Source organism: Cucurbita pepo, chromosome 19 (genome assembly GCF_057944985.1).
Source record: "Cucurbita pepo subsp. pepo isolate OVF chromosome 19, ASM5794498v1, whole genome shotgun sequence".
Classification (NCBI taxonomy): Eukaryota; Viridiplantae; Streptophyta; class Magnoliopsida; order Cucurbitales; family Cucurbitaceae; genus Cucurbita; species Cucurbita pepo.
In genome coordinates this window covers 10,559,442-10,587,163 of record NC_141816.1, presented here as the reverse complement: position 1 = coordinate 10,587,163, position 27,722 = coordinate 10,559,442, and the positions used below count along the sequence as shown (strand labels likewise).

Genomic DNA, 27,722 nt, shown 5'->3' with positions numbered 1-27,722 from the left:
AATATTTACTATAAAAAATATATTTTGAAAATGGAACAATAAAATCATATATTAAAATATCATATTATCATGCTGCTTTGCCTCCTTTCGGTCAGGGCAGATCGGTGCGAGAGAATAATCCTTTTAGTGGAACGAACTAGACCCGCTAAAGCCCCGAACCATATAGTACTTACTATCGGTGTCACTAGTTAAATTATAATAATTCAGGAAGCGGATTCTCATAGTCGGCCCGCTATGCCAAAAGCGAGAGAAACCCCATCCCTCTCTTTCCTTTTTTCGCCCCCATGTCGCCACACGGGAGGGACATGGGGACGTAAAAAAGGGGATCCTATCAACTTGTTATCATTGATTGAATTCCATTAATGCCAAAAACACAAGACCTTCGTGTTTATAATTCATAAATCTACAGAAAAAAAAAATACTCGGGTTTCACACACCATTTAAGAGATAGAGAATAAGAGAAGCATTCGCATTTCGATTTGAAATGCATCATTATAAGAAAATAAGAAGGAACAATAATATTGTATCTATATCTAATACTAACTCTTAAGCATAAGGTTGTTTAAAAGGGCAAGCTTTAGTCGGATATGATATGAAATATTTTTCTATATATCTTAGAATATACTATTCTATATATAATACACATATTCTGGGACGGAAGGATTCGAACCTCTGAATTGCTTCAGTCTTTGTTTACTGGTTTGTATAAAATCGGCGGTTGTGTCGGTCGTAGAGAAAAGGAGTTTCCCTTGTTTACTTTGAATGATGAACCATAACTGCATGTAATTTTTATTTTATACATTGAAAAAATACGTTTTGTTATTAATAGACTAAGGGAAGGAGAAAAGACTAACTGAAAGAAAGGAAATCAATTAGTTATTCATCAAAGTTTCATTTATTCAATGACTAGAATTAAAGGAGGATATATAGCTCGGAGGAGACGTAGAACAAAAATTCGTTTATTTGCATCAAGCTTTCGAGGGGCTCATTCAAGACTTACTCGAACTATTACTCAACAGAAAATAAGAGCAAGTATAGTTTAAATAGTCGGTTTAAACTTAATTTTTGGTTTGGATAGTCATGGGTAGGTAATGAATCATGAAGTGGATGAACAAAGGAACGATCCCGGGGAGAGAAGGGTAGCCGCCATTGCTTCCATTAACTTTATTTGTGTTAGATTTTTTGTTTTAGGGTTTATAATCCAATCTCTGGCATCACCTACCCCGTATTTTCCTAATTCGTTAAAGCAGACTTTTAAGCAGAGCCCCCGCTTGGTAATGGGTGGGAAGGAGGGTTGGTGGGTAGGAACCATTGCCGCTGGTCAAATATGATGACCCAGTTTTTATTTTCTTGTCCTGTCTTGTTTAATTTGTAGTGTGTGTTTGGTGAAATTATTTATTAATTCAACGCCGCCAGCGCTTTGAAATCTGCCTCTCCTCTCCACTTCCTCCTCTCATCCTACCTACCGAACCCTTCTCCTCTCTGTATTTCCCTTTATAAACACATTTTCCACATTCGCTACCCATCTCAGAGTCCCCCACCTCTTTGATCTCTCTTATTAACAACACCCTTGTTTCAGAGCGCTCGATCGATTCCAAAACAGATCTAAGAACCCTAATTTGAGCATTTGCCATGGCTCTTTCCAACTTCGCCGCTCTCTCTTCCTCCAAATTGATCTTCAATCCCCTTGTTGAGCCTAAATCTCACCAACCCATTTCGTTTTTTGCTCCATCTAAGACCCATTTCAGGCTCCGCCAACGAATCTCCGCCGTTCATTCTACAGAACCGGCTAATGACAAGGTTGTCGCCGAAGCCTCCAGTAAGAAAGTGGTGGCGGCGCCGTCTAGGACCGAGAAATGGGGTTTGGAGAGCTGGAAATCGAAGAAGGCTTTGCAGCTTCCTGAGTACCCAGATCAGGCGGCTCTCGAATCTGTTCTTAAAACCATTGAATCGTTTCCTCCCATTGTGTTCGCTGGTGAGGCTAGGAGCTTGGAGGAGAGGCTTGCTGAAGCTGCCATGGGTAATGCTTTCCTCTTGCAAGGTGGGGATTGCGCTGAGAGCTTCAAGGAGTTCAGTGCTAATAATATTAGGGATACATTCAGGATTCTTCTCCAGATGGGTGTTGTTCTTATGTTTGGTGGGCAAATGCCTGTCATTAAGGTACATCCATCTCTGCCCTTTATGAATCTTTTGTTGTCTAAGGCTTACTGATTGTCTAATTCATTTAACTTCATCATTCATTTAGGTGGGAAGAATGGCTGGTCAATTTGCAAAGCCTAGATCAGACCCTCTTGAGGTGAAGGATGGAGTAAGTCTTCCAAGCTACAAGGGAGACAACATCAATGGTGATGATTTTACTGAGAAGTCAAGAATTCCAGACCCAGAAAGGATGATTAGAGCTTACACACAATCTGCTGCAACTCTCAACCTTCTCAGATCCTTCGCCACTGGAGGATATGCTGCAATGCAGAGGGTCACTCAATGGAATCTGGATTTTGCTGAAAACAGTGAGCAGGCAGATAGGTAAGCCTAGTAGCTTTAATTATGCTTGCTCCATGATCTGATTAGAATCAGCCAATTGTTGTAGCTCTAGATCTTGCAAGATTAGATAAGTTCTTGAGTTTTTTAGTCACTAGAGAATTAAGTGTATTCTTAAATTGCTCAATAGGTATCACGAACTTGCTCGTCGTGTCGACGATACCCTTGGATTCATGGCTGCTGCAGGGCTTACAGTCGACCATCCTATCATGACAACAACTGAGTTCTGGACTTCTCACGAGTGTTTGCTCTTGCCTTATGAGCAATCACTTACCAGGCTGGACTCAACATCTGGCCTTTACTATGACTGCTCAGCTCACATGCTTTGGGTCGGGGAACGTACCCGACAACTCGATGGTGCCCACGTCGAGTTCCTTAGAGGGGTTGCTAACCCTCTTGGAATTAAGGTAGTTTCTTAAAGCTTATTAATTTGGGGAGATGATCTAATGTTTGTTGATAAATCAAATATTATGCGTGAGAAACAATGGTTAATGTGGTTTTTGTAATGCAGGTTAGCAACAAAATGGATCCAAATGAGCTGGTTAAACTCATTGAAATCCTCAATCCTGATAACAAACCAGGAAGGATAACTGTGATTGTAAGAATGGGCGCTGAGAACCAGAGAGTGAAGCTTCCCCATTTGATTAGAGCTGTACGAAGGGCAGGGCAAGTTGTGACATGGGTCTGTGATCCAATGCATGGAAACACCATTAAGGCACCCTGTGGCCTCAAAACTCGCCCGTTTGATGCCATTCTGGTATATTTCTATCCTGTTCTTCACCCTACAAAACCTGCAATAGCCCTTTTGAATCAAAATTTTGCTGTTGGTAACTTTAGTTTATTGTCCCCATTATGACATGATCTGAGTCTGTGTTCTAAACCAAGTGTCGAAACGTTTTTCTTATAGGCCGAGGTCCGAGCTTTCTTTGATGTGCACGAGCAAGAAGGGAGCCATGCGGGGGGGATTCATTTGGAAATGACTGGACAGAATGTGACAGAATGCATTGGAGGATCCCGAATTGTAACCTTCGATGACTTATCGTCAAGATACCACACGCACTGCGACCCGAGGCTGAATGCTTCTCAGTCTCTTGAGCTTGCTTTCATCATAGCAGAGAGGCTTAGGAAGAAGAGGATTGGAAAGCAGAACCCTCTTTCCCCAAGCTTCACTTAAACACCAATCATGTTTGACTGTGAATAAGCCTAGAGTTGGTATTCGCCAGAGATTCAAATTCAGTCTATCAATATATGAACGCCAGGAGGTAATTGGAGTATTTTGCTGTGGAGAGTTAATAAGTGAACTCTAACCAAAGAGTTGGAGGATCACAAGTTTAGGACTAGTCGATTTAGATTTCCAAGTGTTTCAATGTAAACATTACCTGATTAACATTTAAGCATTGAGATGAAACTTGAATATTTCTTGGTTATCAAATTGACTATATTCCATCAAATTATCTCGAGTGAAACTGGCAACAAAGCATACATTGATCAAACATTTCAATCCTTTGGGGATATATTGATTCACTTAAAGCACGTTTGAATTCATCTAAAATGCACATGTTAATTGAGGTTATATCTTCTACATCTACATTTGTTGAACAAAAAACAAATAAATAAACCATTCAGTCTTTTTCCTATCAATTTTGACCCCTATTTTAATTTGAATCTCGATGTGGAAGCAGTTTGATGGTTGTGGCTGATCCATAACTCAAAACTGATCTGAGGTATGGCTGAACCATAACTAAATTTAAACTTGGAAGCTAAGTCAAAAATTTTAAAATCATACCAACCAAACTAAAATGTAGGGATCACTCATAATCTCACCTAGACTAGATTTAGTTGCTAAAAATTAGAAATTCCAGAAAATCTACTCTACCGAAAGGCTAAACAGTTAGTTGCTAAAAAGTTTGGATATCATAGCCAAATCATCATACAAAAAGTTTGGATATTACCGTATATCATACATTAGATCATTGATATAGTTCGACATCGAATGGCTAAAGATAATCAAGTCCATAGTTCTATAGGCTCTTGAAGTGAAGTCATAAATATAGATTCATATGGCAGTCTAGTTATGGGCAAAGCCCTCCTTAGTAGTATGGCATGTATCGCATGGGCCTTCGGTAACGGGGAGTCTTCCTGCAGCATGAAGTAAGGGACGTGATTCATGTATCAAACAGTGATAAAAGTGAATATATGTTATGCAGGAAACTTACCCATATCCATATGGTGAGTAGAAATACGGGGGTACATAAGGCCTCCTGGATCGATAACCCATGTAAGGATTGTAACGCTGAGGAAAATACTGCTTCATCCCAGGAATATTAGTCCGCTTTTGTTGAACCTGAGATGAATAGAATGATATTAAATCCATTTGTCATAGTTATTAGAATTTGAACTACGTTTACAGATACCGGCGTTAATAATACAACATAGGAACAGAAGCATCTATCATCCTTCTCCAAGAACTACCTTCAATTGTCTTCCATGCAACTCTGACTCGTTTAAAAGGAGGGCCTCCTGAACAGCCTCGGCTTCAAGGAACTCCACATAAGCGAAGCCCTTGGGTTGACCAAATTTATCTGTAAGAATGGTAACCCTGTTGACAGTACCACAAGATTGGAAATGCTGCTGCACTTCTTCAGGTGTACATGCATAATCAACCTGCACTTACAATTTGTCAATGATTAATTAATCTAAGACGCAATTTTCTATAAACACAAACTACATCCTAATTTAGCATAGAAACACTGGCGCATATACAGTAACCAAAGAGAACTGTCCCAAAAGTTATGCATATTTCATTACATTCGAAGTAATAGATAGCTCAAACATGTTGATTGATTCTCCTTTAACCTGGATCTAAGGATCATGCGATCCTTAACCTCAAAAGTTACAACTAGAAGAGAAGATGAATCAGTTTTTATGCGTTAGCTGCTCCTAGAGCAACTAAAAAATTAGTGAATTGGTCTATGATACTTATGCCAACATTAATAGCCGATGACCATGTCTTAAAAGAAATCAAGATTCAGGTAATTCTTGAATACATCATGACTCGTGACAATCACAGTAGGCTCTTTTAACTTCATATATTTAGTTCAGGATGTGTCAATGATCAAATGGACATAAGCTCAACTCTATTAGTTAAAAGAAGGCAACTAGGGAACCTTGTACAAGAAATAATATAACTTCTGTTGGGGACTAGTTTCTCATGTATAAACCTTTAATGCTATTAGAATAGTTAATTGTAGTGTATGACTAGTATTTTCACCTCACTTCAAGCACTGTCTACTCTTAAAAATCCACTGTTCATGTGCACTAAAGTACATCTCCTTCAGACAGGAGAAACTACATGAGCGATTCTCATCACCCATCTCCATAAATCCTAAAGCTATCTCACCTACTACTTCTAACTCTCCACCACCTCAAGTTGTCATTCAATTGGCACTAACTTCAAGTAAATCATTGGTAACTGCCAAAGGTCCCATTTCACTAGGAGGGCAACTTCCATAAAAGGAAACTCAACATCTCTTCTGCGTAGATGGGCTACTTATTTGAAGCACAGACGGAAGCTAGAAACGTATCAACTCTTATTTCACTAGGCACTCATAAAACAAAACCTTGCGAAGTAAAAATGAAAAGGAGAAAATTAATGTTGTTAAAAGCTATCCAAGGGGCAGAAACTGATCCACTGAGAATAGATTATTGTCAGTGACAAGTTTTCAGTAAGCAATATCTGCGAGGGAGATAAATAGAACCAAGATATCGATATCAAAGCTGCAAGAAAAGCAAAATTGTGTACCCTCGCAAGGACAGTTAAATAGCCCTCATTTCTGAAGCATAAGTTACCATCATTCCCAGCAGCAACAATGCCCTGCAACTAACATTGCATGCAAATGATCTGCCTCCAGTGATGTGATCATGTCCTCATGTATGTTGAAGCTTCTTTAGTTCATATCCCCATCCATCTCTACTCAATTTCACACTTCGCATTTACTTCTTTGGTTCAAAAGAACTATGCCCATGTCATTTTCCCAATCTTCACATTCCTTTTCTTTTCTTTTTTTTCTTGTTACTCGGTTCCCTCTATCAACTACAAAGATTTCTTTTCCATCTTGTTTTCTCTTTTTTGAATATTCCATTCTTTCTTTCTCTTGTTCTTTTGCTTTTTTTTTTCTTTTTTTTTTTTGCAAACATTTTTTTCTTCCTTTTTGTACTTTTTTCCTTCAATTTGTTTCACACATACATAACATTTTCTTTCCTTTACTGCTTGAATACAATAATAGTGACACGATAAGTAATTTTCCTAACAGAAATACACTGCAATCATCCCAGCGCAAATACTGAGAACTTGGGGTAAAATGAATGACCCTGCCATCATAGTGAGACAAATAAGTTAAACATCTACTCTGACATTGTGAAGATGCACACCTACAACATAACAAAGTCATAAAGAAGCAAGACAAATACAGGGCAAGATTTCTAGTAAAATGGTTAAATCAATGGTTCACTTTAAGCTAGAACTAAATGCAGAAAAAATCCCGATAACAAACATGCACAAGAGAGACCAAAATAGCATACCTACAATGTTTCGCTAATAAGCCTTAAATAATACGCGCTTTCGCAGTATCTTTGACTTAAGTTCAGGTAGAACTCCCCAATACCAATAGAAAGGAAAGGAAACTTTAAATCACTTCACCAAACCCTAGATAGATTTATTTTTGAGATACACAGCAAAGTTGTGCAGGAATAAATTGCACATACATATAACTAATCCTCGCCTTGGATATGCCCATCTACAGAAATTAACTACAAAATTAGCTAGTAGTGGAGGCTGCATTTGTCAGGTTGCAAAACAAATATCATCAAGATCATAGTGCTTGTGAAATAGCATTTGATCAACTAAAAACTGCAGTATATGAAGAATAATGTAAAAAGAAATAACAAGAAAAAAAGTACAAAAACTATAGTTCTAATCTCACGTTGCCAACAAACACGGATCGCGAATCTGTCTCCTCCTTGCTTTCTTGACTTACAACCGCACCGGCAGGATCTGTAGTGAGATATTTTAATCAGCAAGACTGACGATGCTACAGCAGCTTCATACAAAATTTAAAGACTCGTATAGTCTTGAAGTAATTCGAGAAGGAGTTAAACCTTGAACAGCGCCCATTTCCTTTTCTACCTTGGCCTGCATCTCGCGAAGAGCAGCTGCTTCCTCCTCCATCTCCTTCAGTCGCTTCTTCATCTCGTCCAGCTCCTGCAGTATCCACAGAACACAATTAATTCAGATACCACAGAAATCAACCTTTTACAACACAACTGTTTTGATCGTTGATCTACATGGTTGTGAGAGAGGGAGTAGAGGGAACCTTGATGGCGTCGTCATCGGCGGCAGTCATGTCAACATCACCCTCTTCGACCGGGATCTCTCCACCGTAAACCTCGTGCTCCTCTTCATCCATCTCCGTCCTTCCTCGTGTAGTGTACCTATCACAGCCTTCGCCTGAACAGGCGTGTGGAATGAGTTATAAGATATAGGGTAATCAACCAATCCCAACCGTAGATCAGGTTAACAGTTTTGGACAAGTACTTAGTTTAGCTCCAGTCAAGCAAAGTTCAACCCAAGTCAGCCCAATTATTTATGATGAAGGACAAGCACCTGTTAACTAGCCAAGACAAGTCCAACGCAAGTCGGACTCCAGCCCAACTGGATAAAATTATCTATTAGACGGATAATTTTTTCATAAAAAATGTTTAATTAGGATACGAATTCATTACCTAAAAATGATTTGAGATTTTTTACCAAATAAAAATATTAGAAGGTAACTTAGCTTATAGGGAAGGTTTATTTGGAATTAAAATTGTTTTTCAAATTGTTTTTGTATAATTTAAAAAAAAAATATTTATGAATAAAGGTGTACATGGTCCGAGTATACAAATATTTTAATTAAAATAATTATGTAAGTTAAGTGTAAGTTTATTATTATTATTTTTTTTTTTTGGATAAAGAAAAATATGTAGTGTTCATCATCAAAAGTAAGGGTGTAGAGGGTACAAATTGAGTCTTGAGACATTTTTAAACATATTGTATATAACCAAAAAAAATATTTTAATTAAAATAAGAGTTAACTGTTTAACTCAAATTGAGTCTTGGGCTAAGAGTTAACTGTTTAACTCAAATTGAGTCTTGGGCATTTTTAAAAATATTGTATATAGCCAAAAAAAAAATATATATATATATTTTAATTGAAATAAGAGTTAACTGTTTAATTCTGTACAGTTTTTATGATTTATTTAGGTTTCGATAAGAAAAAATATTTACCGCTCATCGAAGTAAGGTGTACATTGTCGAATATAAAAATATTTTAATTAAAATAACTTAATATGTTAAAGTACAAGCTTTTATAATTTATTTTTACGAGTCGGTCATATTTCAAATCAATACTGCGTTAAAACTTAAGTCTATAAAGTTTTTAGGTTTTATGTTTTAAATTTAAAAAAAAAACTATTTACATCATTTGGGTTGGGTCAATTGAGAGATTTTTTTGAAGATATTGTATATAATACAAACAAAAAATATATAAAAATATTTTAATTAAAATAAACTCAAGTCTATAAAGAAAAAATAATTACTAAGAGTAGATGATCGGGTATAAAAATATTTTAATTAAAGTAATTAAGTTAACTATAAAATTTGTATGTTTTGTTTATTGGACAATTAAAAATCTTTTAAGATCAAACTTAGTAACAGAAATTCTTATATCTAATATTTTTTTATCTGGTTGGCTCGGTTCACTCGAAGATTTTGCTCACGAACTCAAAATCGAAGTTCGGATTAGTTTGGATTCAGACAAAATGAACCTAACCCAACCTAAAATGTTTATCCAACCCAACCCAACCCAACCCAATCCAAATCTGTTCGAATTGTCAGTTTGAATATACATCCTTAAGTCGATGTGAATTTATAGGAGACTCAGATAATTTTCGCTAGACATGGGAGCCGACCGCATCTCTCCGTTTTTTAATATTAAGGAGCTCGAATCACATGCATACAAACTCACCCTACTCTTTTCTAGTTATACAGTGTTTTCAGTCCAGTTTATGAATCAGGACCGACACAGTAATTGGCTTGAGTTGTTTTTAGTTATCCAGGGTTTTCAGTGCAGTTTATGAATCAGTACCCACTGTAATTGGCTTGATTCTTGCAAACCCCGAGATGGGCTTTGAGTTCTTTCTGTTCATGTAGCTGCTGCCTTCGCTTTCACATAACTCTGCTGCTACTACTGGGTTCTGCTGTACTTTTTCTTCTTGCTGGATCCATTTCGAGCTTCTTCTTCTTCTTCTGTTGTACAGACGAGGGTTTTGTGAGCTGAGAGCTGGGAAAATGGCGAGCGGCGGCGGCGGATATGGGGATGCGAATCAGAAGATTGATTATGTGTTCAAAGTGGTGTTGATCGGGGACTCTGCGGTGGGTAAATCTCAGATTCTGGCGAGGTTTGCCCGGAACGAGTTCAGCTTGGATTCGAAGGCTACAATCGGTGTGGAGTTCCAGACTAGAACGCTAGTTATTCAGCATAAGAGTGTTAAAGCTCAGATCTGGGATACTGCGGGCCAGGAAAGGTACTTTTTCCTCCATTTTTGTTTTCATTCCTCTTGTTGGGTTGGATTTTCTGTAGAATGATGGTGCCCTTTCTGCTTTTGGATTTCGTCTGTTTAGTTAAAGGCAGATTATTCTATCTTTGGAGGTAGATTTTGTGCATGGAATCAGATTTTAGTTGTTTGGTTAAATGTTCATCATTCTGAATTGTGTGTATTTGAGAGGGAATGTGATGACATCGAGGATTAGCATAAGAGAATGTAATTGAGCAACATCTTTCATGTAACAACCCCTAACCAAACTAACATGGATCTCCCAATCTAATCTACTCTCCTAAGGGCCAACGCACCCATTAGCCCTTCATTCGATGCTTGGCTCTGAAAGGGAAAGATCATAGAGAGCAATATCTTGGGATTGAGCTATTACAAATGGTATCAGAGCCAGACACCAAGTGGTGTGCGAGCGAGGACGTTGGGCCTCCAATGGAAGTGGATTGTGAGATCCCACATCGGTTAAAGAGGGGAACGAAACATTCTTTATAAAAGTGTGTAAACCTGTTCTTGGTAGACGTGTTTTAAAACCTTGAGGGAATGTTCGGAAGGAAAAGTCTAAAGAGGATAATATCTGCTAGGAGTAGGCTTGGGTTGTTACAAATAGTGAGATCCCACATTGGTTGGGGATGTTAAATTTGGGGCTATTACATTTTTTGGCTACTCTTATTTAGTCTTTTGATTCTTCCTACAGGCTGTGTGGAAGCTCAACTATTATGTGTTAGGAATCACGGATCTCTACAATTGTATGATATTATTGTCCATGAGCATAAGCTCTCATGACTTTACTTTGAGCTTCTCCAAAAGGCCTCATAAGGTCTCACACTGGAGATAGTATTCTTTGATTATAAACCTACTTTTATCAAACATTACGGATCTGAGCTTTTTAAGTTTTTCTTTATGATATTTGGTGTGTGGGGTTGGTAACGTTGATTTCTTAGTTATTTATTGCACGGTTGCTTCTTACAAGAATAGCATAGTTATTTATTGCACGGTTGCTTCTTACAAGAATAGCAGAGAGTAGTATGCCATAGAACAGCTACATATCTTAACACATGGAGTATTTGAACAGATACAGAGCAGTTACAAGTGCATATTACCGAGGAGCTCTTGGGGCAATGCTTGCGTACGATATTACCAAACGCCAGAGCTTTGATCACATACCTCGTTGGCTTGAGGAGTTGCGGAGCCATGCTGACAAGAACATTGTCATCATCTTAATAGGAAACAAAAGTGATCTTGAAGACCAGCGTGCAGTCTCCACCGACGACGCCAAGGAATTCGCCGAGAAAGAAGGTTTGTTTTTCTTGGAGACCTCGGCTCTTGAATCCACCAATGTGGAGAGTGCCTTCATGACTATCTTAACTGAGATCTTCAACATCATGAACAAAAAGAACCTTGCTGCTGGTGAGAATCAAGGCAATGGCAACTCTGCATCCCTCGCCGGTGGTAAGGTCATTATTCCGGGCCCGGCGCAAGAAATCCCGGCGAAAAGCAAGACGTGTTGTACTTCAACATGATTTGTTTGGAAGTAGGCTGCAATCGGGGGATCTAGGTGGGTTTTTTTTTACTGGTGATGGTTTTCTGCGGTCACTTGTATATTTGATTGTATGCTTTAGTTTATATATTTACTTGAAGGACGGCAAATGAGGTTCTCATATATTTGATTTAATTAGTTTTCTTGGTTTCTTGTTCAAGAGAATTATTAATGTTGTATTTTTTGGATTAAATATCCAATATTATACGTATAAATAGAATCATGAAATGGTTTATCGTACATTTACGCATATCTTAACTACGCTAAGAGGTTTCAATCAATGAATAAAAGGTTTAAAGTTTCTTCTACGTAAATATATATATAAAAAACATACCTTTGATTGATATTTATGTAGAGTTGCTAATAAACTAATTTTTCGAATATGAATCATAAATCCTGCTTTAAAAATAAATCAAATCAATGTTTCACTCCATTTCATAGTAGAATGGGGCAATGAAGCCTAACAGCCCTACACAGATACAGCAATATGTCCTTTAAAAATAGAATAAAGAACCTGATATAAAAACCTGCACGCTACATTCTCCTTTGATATCAATCCTCAAAGATATAAGATTAGTTCGAAGAAATCAAAACATGCTGTCGCTATAAATATTGGATAGACAGGAAGCAACGGTAAGGCTTAACTTATCTAGATTGTACAGTTCTATTGAAGTTAAGCTAATACCATGTTACTATCGTCTACCATGATTTAGATTAATAAGCTTCAACATCAGATAACTTGACTTTCCTGCACTACAAATCATTTCCAAGCCGATTGGAAAGCCTTCCAAGTAGTTCTTGGCAATCAGTGGCCGTGACCATAACACTCAGACTGGCCCTCCCTTTCCAGCACCCAATGGCTATAGTCGACTCGTCAACTTTGATAACGTCGGAAGAGGTGTTACCTTTAAAAAGAGAAGGATGTGCTTGGTAAGAACCAAGATGCGTGAACCAAAGGAAAATAATCTACACAGCATGGACGCTACATACCTGTACCCAGAACTATCACACAGCAACCTAGCATTAAGTTTGATGCCTTTTCACCAAAAGCAGCATCCACAAAATCTGCATATTTGATACTTTTATATTGTAATAGATGCTTGAAATCCACTGGAGACATAGTTAGGATTTGCTTGGTGATGTACGGAAGTAACACAGGCAATCCCTCTGACGATATGCGGAATGCACAGGGTGCAGAGCTACCTTCTCTTGATGATTGCCTCTCCTATTCATCGCAATTACATGAGATATGGCAGATCATCAAATTATTTGAAACAAACAAATAAAATAAAAATAAAGAATATATCATTTTGCCACTTAAAAGGCCGATCCTAAGATGAGCACAACATAATCAAATGAGCTCTAGCAAGTAAAAACAAAACATATATCAAGTTTATTTTGAAAATGGTTCTGCTATTCAGTAAGCCTCGGTGAAAGAAAATTGATTAGCTGACGGTGTGTTCTATCAGTTCGAAGACAGTAATGATTCCAAAATATAATGAAAAGTGAACGGTTGCAAGGGATACTTACAAACATCTTCAGACCAATGGATGTTATCTTAAGTTGCTGCCCGGCTGAAAAATTCAGCTCAAGAACGTCCTTGACAGAGTTAGAAATGTAATAGATTCTTTTCACATGGTTAGTGTCACTATTTCGAGTAACAAGGTGGCCAATCAATGGGAAAGACTCATTAATACCATAAAATGTCTTTATGCAATCAATGACGGTTTCATCTTTGAATAATACAACAGGGTCAACACCCCTCCACTTGCCCTGAATCTGCAACTTTCTCTTCCCATTGCACTTCTTAGGATCCATTTCACCATCACCAGGCTGCTTAGATTCCTCTGAGTTATTTTTTATAGCAGTAATTTCCAATTTATTTTCAGTCGTTTCATTTTCAACTACCTCCATGTCAGCTTCTGAGAACTGCTTATCCATCCCATCTGTACTGTCCAAACCATCTGCGTCTTTATTATCCTGAACTGGAAGTTTGCAAGGTGGATTATTGTTTGCAGAATTGGAGTCCCTTTGATTATTGGGATCAATCTCAACTTCTGAGGAGCTTTCGCCCATCCCATCTGTTGCATTAAGGTCCACACTATCTGCATCTGTAGTAGTCTGTTGAAGCTTGCCACGAGACTGGTCATTTGCAGACTTCGTATTCTGATCACTTGTTTTTTCAGTAGCAGCTGAAGCAGCCCCACCAGAAAAAAGAAGGGGAAAAGACAAGATTTGCATGCATAAAAATAGAGTTAAAATTTAATAAAAAAATTATCACATGTAATTAAGTATGAATAAAAAGTATATTGCATATAGTCAAATAAAAAAAATTAAAAAAATTAAAAAAAAAAAAAAAAAACAAGATTTGCATGCAGAAGTTAAATAATGCATGTCAAACCTAAACATATCAATTGGTTAGGGCATATACCTACGATCAAGAGGCCAAATGTTTAAATCTACAATCTCACATGTTGTTGACCTCAAAAAAAAAAAAAAAAAAAAACAATGCATACTACATTAACATTTTCTAATAGATTCAGGAGAGGTATGTTTAAACAGGTTTTCAGGCCCTCAACCAAATGCTAGATAGTTCAGCATACCTGGCAAAGGGGCAACTTTGCGTAATACTGCAACAAAGAAGGCTCCAGTATTTTGATCATGAGGCACTATCCTCATGCAACGCTCGATTGGAAATTCACAAACCTCCTCATCGAACACATGTACAGGATCCATTGTTGGCTCAGATACATCAACAGAACTTCCACCGTCAGGGTGATTTCCCCTCAATTCTGAGTTATGAGTATCGCTTTTACGGCCTCTGCCAGAAGGAAACATGCCGGGTATTGCCACACTCCGGCAAGATTCGGTAACTTGTTCGTAGGACGCAAACCATACACCCTTATCACACACCTATACAAGAAAAGGAACATATCTAGCTAACATACACCAAGAGAGAAAATTGGAAATGACTACTTGGTACAGTAGAACCACAACATTATTTCACAAACAGTTTTAAAGACACAGATGCTTCATAATAATTATCAACTTTTGTGCTGCGTTTTAAATTAACACGAAAATAATAATAATAATAATAAATAAAGCAAAAAAATTCTAGGACAATTTGAATAGACAAGCATGCAAACAGTTTTAAAAACAATTTCTAAAAATATACCCAAACAGCCCAAAATGACAGAAAAAAAATTATTTAATTCAAAATGTAAACTATAAAACAAGAAAAATTGCATCTTATAAACTATAACAACTTTCAATCTTAAAAGAAATACCGAGAAAATAAGAACTCACCTTCCATTTCTTAAGACCAGGCCGACGAACAAGTTGTGGAAGTTCATTTGAGACATCAACGAGTTCAAGAGAGCCTCCAGATTTTCGCAAAAGCTGCAACCAGACAAATCGATGAAAAGAAGGGACGGCCTTAATAAGCTGATATGTACATGCTTGGCCACCAGAGCAAGAAATAGAAAGAGAACAATTAAACTTTTGGAGAATAAGCTTCGCTCATTGATAAAAAAAAAATAATATAAAAACTAAAAAAGAGTGCAATAAATCTTGTCAATATAGGTAATTTTCTTATTGTCCTGGACCTAGCACTAGCTTTTTTTATAAGAAACCATCCCAAAATATTCAAAAGGAAAGAGAGGAAAGACAACCTACGGGCTGGGGGAAGAGAACCCCCCACCCCACCAAAACAGCTACTTACAAAGACCGAGAGGCCTTGATGCATCTCATTGGGTGTCTTTTATTTAGGAATTTTGTAACTATCCTAGAGGCCATGCAACTATCCTAGAGGCCTTGATGCATCTCATTGGGTGTCTTTTATTTAGGTCCAGAATGCTTATACATTACCTCTGCAACAACAGCCTCGTTTTCAACAGGATTCATTGAGCAAGTTGAGTAAACCATTCTTCCACCAACTTTAAGTAAAGAGGCACCTGCAAGAATTGATGAAAACATTTTGGTTTTCCATTAATCTGAAGCAAAAATAATAATAAGAAGAATAAATAAACAAATAAATAAAATCGTATTGGTGGCCTAGTGAAGATAAATGGGAAATTCATGGCAGCTATAATCAGTATCATAGATTTTGCAATTCAAAGTTGAAGATGGGTACCTCGCATGCCTATCTGCACTTGCAAGCCATGTAAACCATTACCCATCCCAGAATTCCTGAAAGCAATAAAAAGATTTAACCACCATCTAGAAATACCAATAAGACCAAATGATGAGAAATCAAAGGACAAGAAGCAAGAAGTTCTTAAGGCTACCATTTCCTCCATATATCTGGAGCCTTGCGAAGTGTACCATCTCCGCTACAGGGAACATCACATAAAACACGATCAAATGTAAGTTGAGTGCTACGAGGTTTTAGTTCATTCCCTGCTGTAGATGCACTGAAGAAATTGGTATTTGCTCGACAGCCAGGAAAATGTTGTGCTTCATGATTTGTAACAATGAGGTTGGCAGTGCACATTCTTTTAGTTTGGTGGATGAGAAGGTTACATCTTTGAACATCTAAATCATTTGCCACTACCTAATCAAGATGACTAACGAATCAATTTTTCATAAAGAATCAATAGCACAAGAAAGTAGGATAAATATGAATTATAAAGACAAGCAACCAAACAAATGAAAAGGGTTGCAAGCACTCTACTACTTCATAGGCAGAAAAAAAAAAAAGTTTCCGGACAGAAACTTATGGAGAAGAGTATACAAATAAAAGAAGGCACACCAATCCGTCGGGTAGATCTCCAGGTTTACTGGATTGGTGTATGATCTCAAGTAATTGAAATGTTTTGGAGCCTGGAGCAGCACACACTGAGTAATAAGCAAAAAAAAGAAAACAGTTAGAGATAATATGCATGAACTATATAAAGTTGAGACCATACAATAAATAAATAAAAAATAAGATGGTCATTTAAATCAGCATAAATTTCTTACTGTCAAGTACATAGTGATTTGGATGTACATCCAGAAAAAGAGGAGGTACCTGTGCCATAAGCCCCAAATTGATAAGAATGTATATGAGATATAAATGACAATTAAATGTTACGATAATATTTTCAATTGATATATCAAGTAATCAGTAGGTGTCTTATAAATGTGTAGATGTCTTGCATACCATGCTGACAGCCTCCTGCCTTGTAATGTTCCCAATTTCATTTTCTAGCTTCAAGAATTCATGAAAACTGCGAAGCAGAAACAGTAAAAAGCACATAGCATTTGGCAACGTGATTCAAATTGATCGGTTGTTACATTAGGAAATTTTTGTAGATTAAAGTGCAGCACCATTAAAGATATAGTAGGTAAAGACAAACTTGCTTCTAAGTTCTCGATACCAAAATACACTTTCTCATGAACAGATTGTTGAACAAGATCCAATATCAAAATAATGCATTACACAATTATTAAAAGTTCAGGCCCTAATTAATAATGATTTTGTTTTTTAGTTTTCTATTTTTGAAGATTATGCTTGTTTCCTCGTAATTTCTATCCTATGGTTTTCACCTCTCTTAAAGAAATGTTTGGATTATCAGCTAAATTCTAAAAACAAAAACAAGTTTCTTTTAGTTTTTCAAAATCTGGCTTGAATTTTTAAAACATTTTTAGGAAGTAGATAACGAAAAAAATGAAACTTATAAGTGAACTAGTATTTATAAGATAAATTTTAAAATACCAAAAATTAAAAACCAAATGGTATCAAACGAGACCTTGGAAATCTAGATTGCTAAACATCCATGCATTCATTATATTGAAATAATTTACATTGCTAATCAAGAAAATAATAGTGACCATAAAGTACAACAATTTACCTTTCAAGTGCTCAAGTATACAGAAAAATATACTTCTTTCTATTTAATTAGGGTCCAATTTTGAAAACTGATAGCCATAAAAATACAATATTACCTCTCGAGAGCTTGATTCTTCCGTAGTTGCATTCTTGAAAAATTTGAATGCCACGCAAGATTGTCAGGGTACCAAGGCAATGGTCTAATAGCCTCAGCTTCATCACCATCAGTAACCTGAACAGGATAGAGAAGGAAATGAACAGATATGGATCAATAATAAATTTTGGGTCACATTCCTATTGAAAAACAACAATGTTCACAGTGTCCACCTCAGCCTGAAGAGATTTCGTGAAGTCGTTTTGTAACTGAGCTCGTATTTCCCCACAGAACTGTCCACTGTAAAATTCAAATGCTAATGATAACGACAGCAATAGTACTAAGATGCAACGTTAACAGAACAAAACAGATGATTAGAAGAAGCAATGGAGTTCATGTAATTCGGAATATATGTCAATGGTTTATAAAAAATAAAGTAAAAAAAAAAAACACGTGGGCTGCATACAATAGGATAACGTGCATACGGTACACCACGAAGATTATGACATTCTGAGGAAGCGGTATTTTCTTTTCATTGTTCATATCTTTTTTCTTTTTTTGGATAGAGAGAGAGAGTGAGAAGGTTAATTAATAATGGAAATGGTAACTCTTAAGTGATACCTAGAATTGATCCTAAAAGCAGCGGGCAATGGCTTACGAAGAACCTCAATAAACGTATCCCATTCTTCCGCAGTAACTATGCCTTGCTCCTACAATTTTCCAAAATTGTAGTTAGAAAGCTCAAACAAACTTACGCTGTCGTAAACGTATTGGCATAAAAGTCAGAAATTCTAGACACCAAACCAGCAAAAAAAGCTCACCATCCATCGAACTCATAAAACACTGTTCTGTTGACAAAGAGAAATACAAAAAGAACTGAAGAAAGAGTTCAATAAACAAAAACCTTGTAGTACTCATTGAACGCATGACTTTGAGATTCGAAAGGCTCCCAGTGATTGCCATTGCCATCCTTGTTGTCATTGGCAGAGTTAGGATCGGGTTTTGGACGCTTCCAAACGTTCTCTCTGCTCTCTCGAAAATGCTTTCTCTGAGTACGAGCTCTGCCGCCCCTCCCCTTGCCTCCCATGTTCAATAAACCTCGCTCTGTTGTGCTCTCTCAGTTCAGCTGCAAGCGTACACGTTCATAAATTATCAAACCGACGGGGAGGCTGCGATTTGGGGTTTTAGTCCCGCCTCCGATGTTTTCTACCCACTTTGCCAGGTAGTTTTCAGCGGGTTTGGATTTCTAACTGCCCATTTGAGGCCTGAGGGCTTAACACTAATGGGCCTTCGTAAACCGCCATTCAATGGACCTGACCTATTTGATTGGGTCACTCGATTTGAGCCTACATATAGGAATCGTGTTGACTGGGCCTGACCTATTTGGACCCCAAAAAAAAAAAAAAAACTGGGTTGTTTTTGTTATTATAGCTGCTGGAATTTACAGTGTCTGTAATGGACTCTGCACAAAGAGACAAACATAGAAACCTTCAACGAACAGCAATACCCTACACATCATCATCATCATCCCACTAAATAACACAGAATTTGATTCCCCAACTCAACCATAAATTCCATTTTTATTTCTTTGGCCAAACTTGGCCTACTTGACAAGGACTAGCACTCCATGGAACAAACAAAATCACCACTCACCTCCAAATCATCAATGTCAAGATCCGTGTCCAATTCATCCAAGTCCAAGCTGCCCCCAACAAACTGTCCTTGCCCTCCAACTACCAGCCCCTCTCCTGCCTTTCTAGCCTCTTGAACTGTCGACAGGATCTCCTCAATGCTCTGCAACGCATCACCTTCTGTATTACTCCGCATTCCTCCCAACAACGCTTCATCTGTGAACTCAACAGGCAAGTTGCTCAAGAACCATGGGTGCTTCTTGATTTCTGGGATTGTTATTCTCTGCAAACATTGCACAGTCAGTTACTATGCCTGGAAATGCTGTTAAGATGGTAGAATTAGAACAGGGCATGAGTTCGAATACCGTCTCTGGATCGGCTACAAATATTCGAGATAGAAGGTGCTTGCATTCCATTGAAATGCTAACAAAGTGTGGTATTGAGTATCAAGTTTATGCAAAACTGTGCCTCACACTATTGAGGACATATTCTATTTATATTGGCAAAAGATTAACTAATAGATCCGATTTCATAGGAAACTAACGAAGTAAGCCTATTCTTATGGCATGACTAACTTCAAGCTATTCTAATGGATTGACCAATTCTAACAGTCCCCTTCAATCCCAACAAGTCTTGTACATGTTGAGATTGTTACAATGTGTAGTAAAAGGAGTTTTAGACAGTGGTTTTGTCAGGATATCAGCTACTTGATCACTTGATGAAATGAACCGAACTTCCATTGCTTTACGTGCTACTTGTTCTCGAACAAAATGAAAATCAACTTCAATATGTTTCGTTCTAGCATGAAATACTGGATTTGAAGTTAAATATGTAGCTCCGAGGTTGTCACACCAGAGGCGAGGAGCCTTTGATTGATACACGCCCAGTTCCTTCAGTAATGACTTGATCCAAATCATTTCTGCAGTAAGATTCGCAATGGCCTTGTATTCTGCTTCGGTGCTTGATCTTGACACTGTAGCCTGTTTTCTGGAACTCCATGAGATTAGATTTGCTCCAAGAAATACAGCAAAGCCGCTAGTTGAACGTCGATCATCGGGACAACCAGCCCAATCAGCATCAGAAAACCCCGACAACATCATGGTTGATTTCTGAATTTTCACTCCTAATGCTAGTGTGCCTTTAACATAACGAAGAATTCTCTTCACAGCACCCCAATGAGCATCAGTAGGTGTATGAAGATATTGACACACTTTATTGACAGCAAATGCCAAATCAGGCCTAGTCATTGTCAAATATTGTAGTGCTCCCACTGTACTTCTGTATTTGAATTGTTCTTCAGCTGATAAGGGTATTCCTTGTTCTCTGAATAATTTTTCAGCAGAACCCATTGGTGTAGACATAGGTTTGCATTTTTCCATGTTTACTCTTTTCAACAAATCTAAGGCATATCGTCTCTGTGACAGTATGATACCATCTCGTGTTTTCTTGACTTCAATACCCAGAAAATACTCAAGACCACCCAAATCTTTTACTGCAAAATCTATTTTCAATTTCTGAATCAACCTTTCGGTTGCTTGATCAGAGGAGCTCACAATAATTATATCATCAACATAGATGAGCATATAGATAGTTATCTCTCTGTTTTTGAGAATAAAAAGAGATGAATCAGCTACTGAAGCCTTGAAGCCTAACTCAATAAGTTTTCCAGTCAACCTTGAATGCCAAGCTTTTGGGGCTTGTTTCAGGCCATAAAGGGCTTTCTTGAGCTTGCATATGTAATTCTTTGGTTTGGCTGAGTCTTGAAATCCTGGTGGTTGTCGCATGTACACTTCCTCTTTCAGAATTCCATGCAAAAATGCATTTTGGATATCAACTTGTCTCATATTCCAGCCCTTGGTTACTGCTAGCGAAAGAATGACCCTGATTGTTGACGGTTTGATCACAGGGCTAAAAGTATCAGTGTAATCAACACCAAATCTTTGCTTGAATCCTTTGGCAACTAATCTTGCTTTTAATCTTTCAACTGACCCATCTGCTTTTCTTTTCACTTTATACACCCATTTACTATCAATGAGATTTATTCCAGGTTTGGGTGGAACTAGATCCCAAGTGGCATTTCGTTTTAGCGCTGAGAGCTCATCATTCATTGCTCCTCTCCATCTTGGATGTTGCATGGCTTCCTGCAGGTTTCGAGGTTCAGTAGCAGTCTCTATGATCGGAGTTGTGATAGTTACAGCGCTTGCGAATTTTCTTGAGGTTTCTGAATATCTGATAGTTCCATCAGTGAATTGTTTAGCTTGTACAATGTTATTTCTCAACCTTGTTCGCATTGGATGTTGACTAGCTGCTTCAGTTGGTTGATCAGACACATGTTCATGAGTTTGGTTTTGAGCATTGATCGAACTGCTCTCAGCTTCATATTCTGCAATTTCCTCTGAACTTCTTGTATTATCTGCAGAAGATAAGCTGACACCAGACAAGTTGTCACTAGCAATATTATCAGTTTGACCATCATTCATATGGGAATTACTAACAACTGGTTCAATATCTGTAAGAGCATTTTCAGTGTAAAAACTAGCAAGTTTGGCTAAGGCTGGAAGTAGAACAGGATGATGTGGATTTGTGGTTTTGTTTGGTGGCTTAGATTCTTCAAAAGGAAAAATATTTTCATCGAAAACCACGTCTCTAGAGATGTAAATACGTCCTGTACTTCTATTTAAGCATTTATATCCCTTATGAGAAGAACTATAACCCAAGAATATACATCTAGTAGTTCTGAAACTCAGTTTCTTGTTGTTGTAAGGCCTTAAATTAGGCCAGCAAGCACAGCCAAACACCCTAAGCATGGAGTAGTCTGGACTTTTACCAAACAATTTATGAAGTGGTGTGTCTTGTTGTATGGTTCGGCTGGGCATTCTATTTATAAGAAAGCAAGCTGTGTTGAAAGCTTCATCCCAGTAGGATAGAGGCATGTTGGCTTGAGCGAGTAAAGCAAGGCCAGTTTCTACAATGTGTCTGTGTTTTCTTTCGACTAACCCATTCTGCTGGTGTGTGTGAGGACAGGAGATATGATGTTCAATGCCTGTGGATTTGAAATAATTGTGTAACCGATGGTATTCACCCCCCCAATCTGATTGGACGGAGCGAATTTTGGTATTTAGCATAGTTTCAACATGTTTTTGAAATTGAAGGAACACAGACTCAACATCAGATTTGCATCTCAGAAAGTAAATCCAAACATAACGACTAAAATCATCAACAAAGGAAACATAATATTTGGAATTATTTACTGACGCAATGGATGGACCCCATACATCAGTGTGAATTAATTGAAGGGGTGCTGTAGATACATGCTGAGAAGAACCAAATGGCAATTGATGTGCTTTCCCTAATTGACAAGCATTACAAATTGAGGAAGAGGGAATATTAGTATCTATAGCTAAATTATTATCTTGTAGAATTCTAATGGTAATTGGAGATGCAGGGTGCCCTAGCCTTCTGTGCCATTGTTCTTTCGAAAGTTTGGCTGTCAGCAAGGCTTGACTGAAATTATGCGGTAGAACGTATAGGCCATTCTTACATCTACCGTGGAGCAGGAGTTTCTTCGTGACTCGGTCCTTAACCAAAAAATAGTTTGGGTGAAATTCTACAACAGCATTATTATCAGATGCTAGTCTTTGTACTGAAATTAGGTGCTTATTGATTTTAGGAACATATAGGATATGTTTCAGAACAAGAGATGAACCAGAAATTAATGAATTCCCAATATGAGAGATAGACAAACCTGCGCCATTTGCAACCTGAATTTGGTCGGTGCCAGTGTAGCGTTCTCTGGTGGTAAGCCTCTCTAGGTCATTGGTGATATGATCTGTGGCTCCAGTGTCAACATACCAGTTTGTGTCACTAGTGTATCCACTGGTTGCCAAAGCTGCTTGTTTGAGATTATTTTCGGCTTGATATGCCTGATCAAATCTGTGCCAGCATTGCAAAGCATCGTGATTGGGCTTACCACAAATCTGACAGACAATGCCTGAGCTGCTTTGTGTCTTTGATGGTTGACGTCCAGGATTGTTCACAGTACGCCTTGATTGTCCATGACCACTATTTAACTGACGACTACGACCGCGACTACCTCGACCTCCATTGGCACCTCCACGAATGGATATCCTATTGACATTGTTAGCAGATGAAAGTTGCTCAAATGTACCCTTACGCAAGTGCCGCATCTCATAGCTCAGCATGTGAGCATACACGTCGCTGACAGTGTATACATCTGTTCTGGTTGTAATGCTTGTGACTAGAGGATCATAATCTGGACCAAGTCCTTGCAGCATGTAGGCGATGAGTTCTTCATCCTCTATTCGCTTGCCAATGGCAGCAAGTGTATCACCAAGATGTTTTACTTTACGAAAGTAGTCAGCAATTGTCATGTCCTTTTTCTGGATAGTAGAGAGTTCCATACGGATCTGCATTGCTCTTGCTCGAGATGTGGAAGCAAATTGTCGCTCCAGCGTAATCCAGGCTTCTCGTGCAGTGGTGATTCCAACCATCGTGCTGAGAACCTCCTCAGTGACTGATGAGTTGATGAGGCTGAGTACCAGCTGGTCCTGGGGGTACCAGACTGTGAACTCAGGGTTGATGATAATTTTGCGATTCCCTGTTTCTTCACTTGGTTCAACGGCGATCGTCTGGCTTGGTGCAGGCATGGATCCATCCACAAAACCAACAAGGTTTTGGCTACGCAAGTAGGGAAGGATTTGGGTGGACCACAGTAGATAATTTTCTTGTGTAAGCTTAACACTAATCACCTGACTGATCGACGGAGAAGACATTGTGTTGTTTGGGATTGACATGTCTAACAGCAGAGGCTATGGATCTCGTGGATCTTATTTCGGCTCTGATACCATATCAAGTTTATGCAAAACTGTGCCTCACACTATTGAGGACATATTCTATTTATATTGGCAAAAGATTAACTAATAGATCCGATTTCATAGGAAACTAACGAAGTAAGCCTATTCTTATGGCATGACTAACTTCAAGCTATTCTAATGGATTGACCAATTCTAACATTGAGTAATGGACATTAATAATCCTCTGGGTGTAAACGAATAACATATTGCTTGTTAACTCATTGTAAAGCAACTGGAAGAGCTTAACGGATTAAAAGAAAAGGCAATGACTAACTTGGAGTGTCTTTCTGAAGTTCTTTGGGTTTTCAGGATCTTCAAATGGATAAGCTCCAACCAACATCACATATAAAGTAACCCCACAAGACCAAACATCAGCAATCTGCAACTCACAAAGTAAAGGACATCAGAAATTGCTGGTGTAGAAGAAGACAAGGGGTGGTCGACCGGGACGGGGTGGTCGACCCGGCACTACCTTCCCGTCGTATTCTCTTCTAGACAGAACTTCTGGTGCAATGTAAGCTGGGGTTCCAACAGTAGATTTTGGTTGGGAATGCAGCACTGATGACTATAAAGTGAAACCAACTTGTTAGAAACATTAACAATCTAAATTTGGGATAATTAACTTATGAAATCCATACTTTTGAATAGCCGAAGTCACAAATTTTAAGACGCGGGGCTGAGCTTCCATCCAAAAGGGTATTCTCTAGCTTAAGATCTCTGTGGCAAATTTGCTGCAAATCAAGAGGAAGAGAAGAAGAATGGAAAATCAGCCTGAAATGACCATTTAAACATCAGAAAGCAAGCAAGTCAGTACCATTGAGTGGCAGTAGCTGACTCCTGAAATCAGCTGCTGAAAAAAATACCTGGCCTGTACAGATACACCAAAGAACGAAGAACAAACAGAACATTTAGGTAAAGAATCCAGTTTTTATGCAAATTAGGAACAGATTAGCCTAACCAACAGACAATTTTCTGCAAAGCCATCCAAGAGAATTCATCGCAATTCAATTTCTCATCAATTTACCAAATCATGACAAGTTTAATAGTCAAGTAGCAACCTAATTTACCTCATCTTCACTGAATCTTCCGGCATTACATATTCTTTCAAATAATTCTCCCCCAGCTGCATATTCCATGACTATTGCCAGGTGGGTGGGAGTGAGTAGGACCTGTATAAAACAAAACGTGTTTTATAAACAAAATGCCACAGTCTAGTACTCGGTCCGCTGTAGCAGAGTAAGCTTCAAAAGCCCTTTCGACGCCATCGATACTTAATAAAAGAAGGTAGACAGAAGTCATACAATGCAGAAATTGAACAATCATCAAAAACTAATTTCACAGCTTGAAATCAAATACCTCCTTAAATCTTATGATATTTGGATGCTTCAAAGACCTGTGATTCACAATCTCCCGCTGAACATGCTCATCGATCTGCAAGAAACCGACAATCAATATAAACTTCACCGACATATTACACAGCACAAATCAAGAAGCAGATGTTGTAAACCAATTGGGAAAGTTGTGGGATGAACTGGGAATGAAGTTATGAAGATGATAGAACAGTACCTTGTGGCCCCTCTCAATATACTTGACAGCATAAAGCTCGCCACTCCACTTATCTCTCACAAGTTTAGCAACACCAAAATTCCCAGACCCAATATCCTTGAGTATCTCATAGCGTTCCATGTGGGTTTCAGCTGAGTAGCAGAATAAACAAATTTACCAATCTCACAACAGCAGCAGTAGAGTTGTTGTTCAGTTTCAAATTGGTTGGGTTCTACTTTTTTTCAGTCGGGCATTTTATCGAGCATGTGGTGTGCAAGTTTAAAGACATGGGGAAAGGAAAAGGTGGAGGAATATTGGTTGGCACGGTGGGTTGGGTTAGCAGTTACCATTTAGCACTCGGATCAATGCCAATGTCCAAAAGTTTTAAGATCCCCATGACCATGAGAAAGCAAGAGAAGACGACAAGTCGATTAAGGAAAAACACGTGGCGCTTTTCTATACGCCCAACGTTTGAGCAACCGTAGTCACCTCTGCCTAAACATATGATCGATCTGTGGGCGAGTACCAATGTTCCGTACTCGAGCGCGTGAGTTGATGCAAGTCCGCAAAGTTCGCGCCACTGAAGGCGATATCCATGTATTTATACGTAAAGTATTTTATTATTAACTTTAATTAAAAAATTTGTCTCTCTGAAAAATCATTTAAGATTTTGGAAGGCCGTGCAGTTTAGCGTTACCATGCAAATTTGGACGTATATAAAAGCATTTAATCTTTTCGAGGGAAAAATTCCCCTCATCCCATTTGGATAAGAACCTTACTTGGAATTAGGTTTTCATTCAATAATTGATTGAAAGCTATTGTTACTCACAATAACCAAAACAAAACTCATAACCCGACCCCGTTGTCCATTTATTCATTTTTTAAATTATTTAAAATTTTATCGAACATATATATATATAATTTAAAAAGTCCCTCAGTTCAATTAATGTCGGGGACGTGAAAAACTTGTTTTATAATATAAAATGGCACGCTGCTACTCGGACTCAAACCAAGATGCTCTAAAGAGCTGTGCATCTACCAATTTCACCCTAGTGGTTTTCTCAAAATCATAATAACCTATTATTATTCACTCCAATATTGAAAAAATATAATTAGAATCAATTTTGTTAATTTAAGAATAGTCTGGTTTTAAAAGATTTTGCAAACCAATTTAATTATGTATTCGGTCCGATATATTCTATAACAGTAATAGTGATTTGGAGAAAAAAAATAAGGTTCATAGAATTATTGAAATAGAAAATTTCACTTTACTATTTGATTAGATATTATATATTTTCTATATTCTAGAATATAGAAAATATATAATAGAATAAAAAATTAATAAAAATCAATAAAATATATACTGGGAACAAAAAGGAGAGGATAGAAAGCAAGTTTGAAAATGATTTTTATTCTTAACTTTTTCAAATAACTATTTTTAGTATAAAAAGAACATCACTTTAATTATTGTATCTGCTAAATATGTGACTTTGTAACGTAAAACCCTAATTATTAAGGTCATATGTATGGAATATAAAGCAACATAGCTTAGTTAATTAAGTATTGAATGAATCATTTGTCATATGAGAAAATAAAAACAAATAATAAAAAATTGTTGTATTTTGGAGCAACACGATAATTAAAAATAAATAAGAAATGATTGAGGAATTAAATGCTAAAATAAGGGGGGAAAGGGGGCGACGTGGGCGGCAGAGAAGGGGGGGGAAGTGGGTGGGTGGCCACCTTTTTGTAAAATAGAGATTGGGGGGAAAAAAAGGCATGGGGAAACCAACAAATAAAGAAGATTGTGATATGTGGCAAGATTGGGGAACCCACCTGGCGCGCCCATGCCCCAATGCCCATGTCTTTTGGGCTTTATAGATTGCTTCACTTGCAAGTACTTATCCATCGTGGCTTGGCGAATCTCTTTATGGAACTGTGGGTTTGATCTTGTGTAGTGGAGTAATGGTGCGTCTTGCTTGTTGGGGTTGTTGAAAAAACTGATACGGAAACAAAACAACACAATCATGGAATGTAGACCAGA

At 37.8% G+C, this 27,722-nt stretch overlaps 5 protein-coding genes and 1 non-coding gene across 6 annotated transcripts; 2 read left to right on the top strand and 4 right to left on the bottom strand.

Annotated features, from left to right (window-relative positions):
• The first annotated feature begins 1,377 nt into the window (after window positions 1–1,377).
• LOC111781874 (phospho-2-dehydro-3-deoxyheptonate aldolase 2, chloroplastic) lies at window positions 1,378–3,989 on the top strand. Its single transcript, XM_023662600.2, has 5 exons — window positions 1,378–2,160; window positions 2,246–2,523; window positions 2,669–2,945; window positions 3,050–3,295; window positions 3,446–3,989. The coding sequence occupies exons 1-5, from the start codon at window positions 1,633–1,635 to the stop codon at window positions 3,710–3,712; spliced, it is 1,596 nt and encodes a 531-aa protein (XP_023518368.1). The 5' UTR covers window positions 1,378–1,632; the 3' UTR covers window positions 3,713–3,989.
• A 440-nt stretch (window positions 3,990–4,429) lies between these two features.
• On the bottom strand, window positions 4,430–8,069 carry LOC111781876 (polyadenylate-binding protein 3-like). Its single transcript, XM_023662603.2, has 6 exons — window positions 7,911–8,069; window positions 7,696–7,798; window positions 7,521–7,591; window positions 5,011–5,202; window positions 4,755–4,882; window positions 4,430–4,677 (listed from the first exon to the last, which is right to left on the bottom strand). The coding sequence occupies exons 1-6, from the start codon at window positions 8,001–8,003 to the stop codon at window positions 4,629–4,631; spliced, it is 636 nt and encodes a 211-aa protein (XP_023518371.1). The 5' UTR covers window positions 8,004–8,069; the 3' UTR covers window positions 4,430–4,628.
• Window positions 8,070–9,655: 1,586 nt separating this feature from the next.
• On the top strand, window positions 9,656–11,965 carry LOC111782289 (ras-related protein Rab11A). Its single transcript, XM_023663141.2, has 2 exons — window positions 9,656–10,161; window positions 11,261–11,965. Exons 1-2 carry the CDS (start codon window positions 9,926–9,928, stop codon window positions 11,706–11,708), a joined length of 684 nt encoding a protein of 227 aa, XP_023518909.2. The 5' UTR covers window positions 9,656–9,925; the 3' UTR covers window positions 11,709–11,965.
• A 250-nt stretch (window positions 11,966–12,215) lies between these two features.
• LOC111781403 (uncharacterized) lies at window positions 12,216–18,856 on the bottom strand. Its single transcript, XM_023661965.2, has 15 exons — window positions 18,533–18,856; window positions 18,250–18,338; window positions 17,862–17,928; window positions 17,651–17,766; window positions 16,866–16,932; window positions 16,685–16,733; window positions 16,476–16,561; window positions 16,012–16,277; window positions 15,858–15,913; window positions 15,593–15,678; window positions 15,032–15,124; window positions 14,329–14,638; window positions 13,256–13,917; window positions 12,716–12,950; window positions 12,216–12,630 (listed from the first exon to the last, which is right to left on the bottom strand). The coding sequence occupies exons 1-15, from the start codon at window positions 18,713–18,715 to the stop codon at window positions 12,479–12,481; spliced, it is 2,517 nt and encodes an 838-aa protein (XP_023517733.2). The 5' UTR covers window positions 18,716–18,856; the 3' UTR covers window positions 12,216–12,478.
• Window positions 18,857–19,026: 170 nt separating this feature from the next.
• On the bottom strand, window positions 19,027–26,117 carry LOC111781404 (serine/threonine-protein kinase SAPK2). The gene is made up of 10 exons (XM_087119990.1): window positions 25,700–26,117; window positions 25,490–25,564; window positions 25,201–25,302; window positions 24,948–25,001; window positions 24,772–24,864; window positions 24,606–24,698; window positions 24,408–24,512; window positions 24,300–24,317; window positions 19,625–19,705; window positions 19,027–19,542 (listed from the first exon to the last, which is right to left on the bottom strand). The coding sequence occupies exons 1-10, from the start codon at window positions 25,817–25,819 to the stop codon at window positions 19,246–19,248; spliced, it is 1,038 nt and encodes a 345-aa protein (XP_086976116.1). The 5' UTR covers window positions 25,820–26,117; the 3' UTR covers window positions 19,027–19,245.
• Window positions 23,449–23,584, bottom strand: LOC147786717 (small nucleolar RNA Z247). The gene has a single exon (XR_015414601.1). It is a non-coding gene; the product is annotated as a small nucleolar RNA Z247 (small nucleolar RNA).
• Window positions 26,118–27,722: the final 1,605 nt, after the last annotated feature.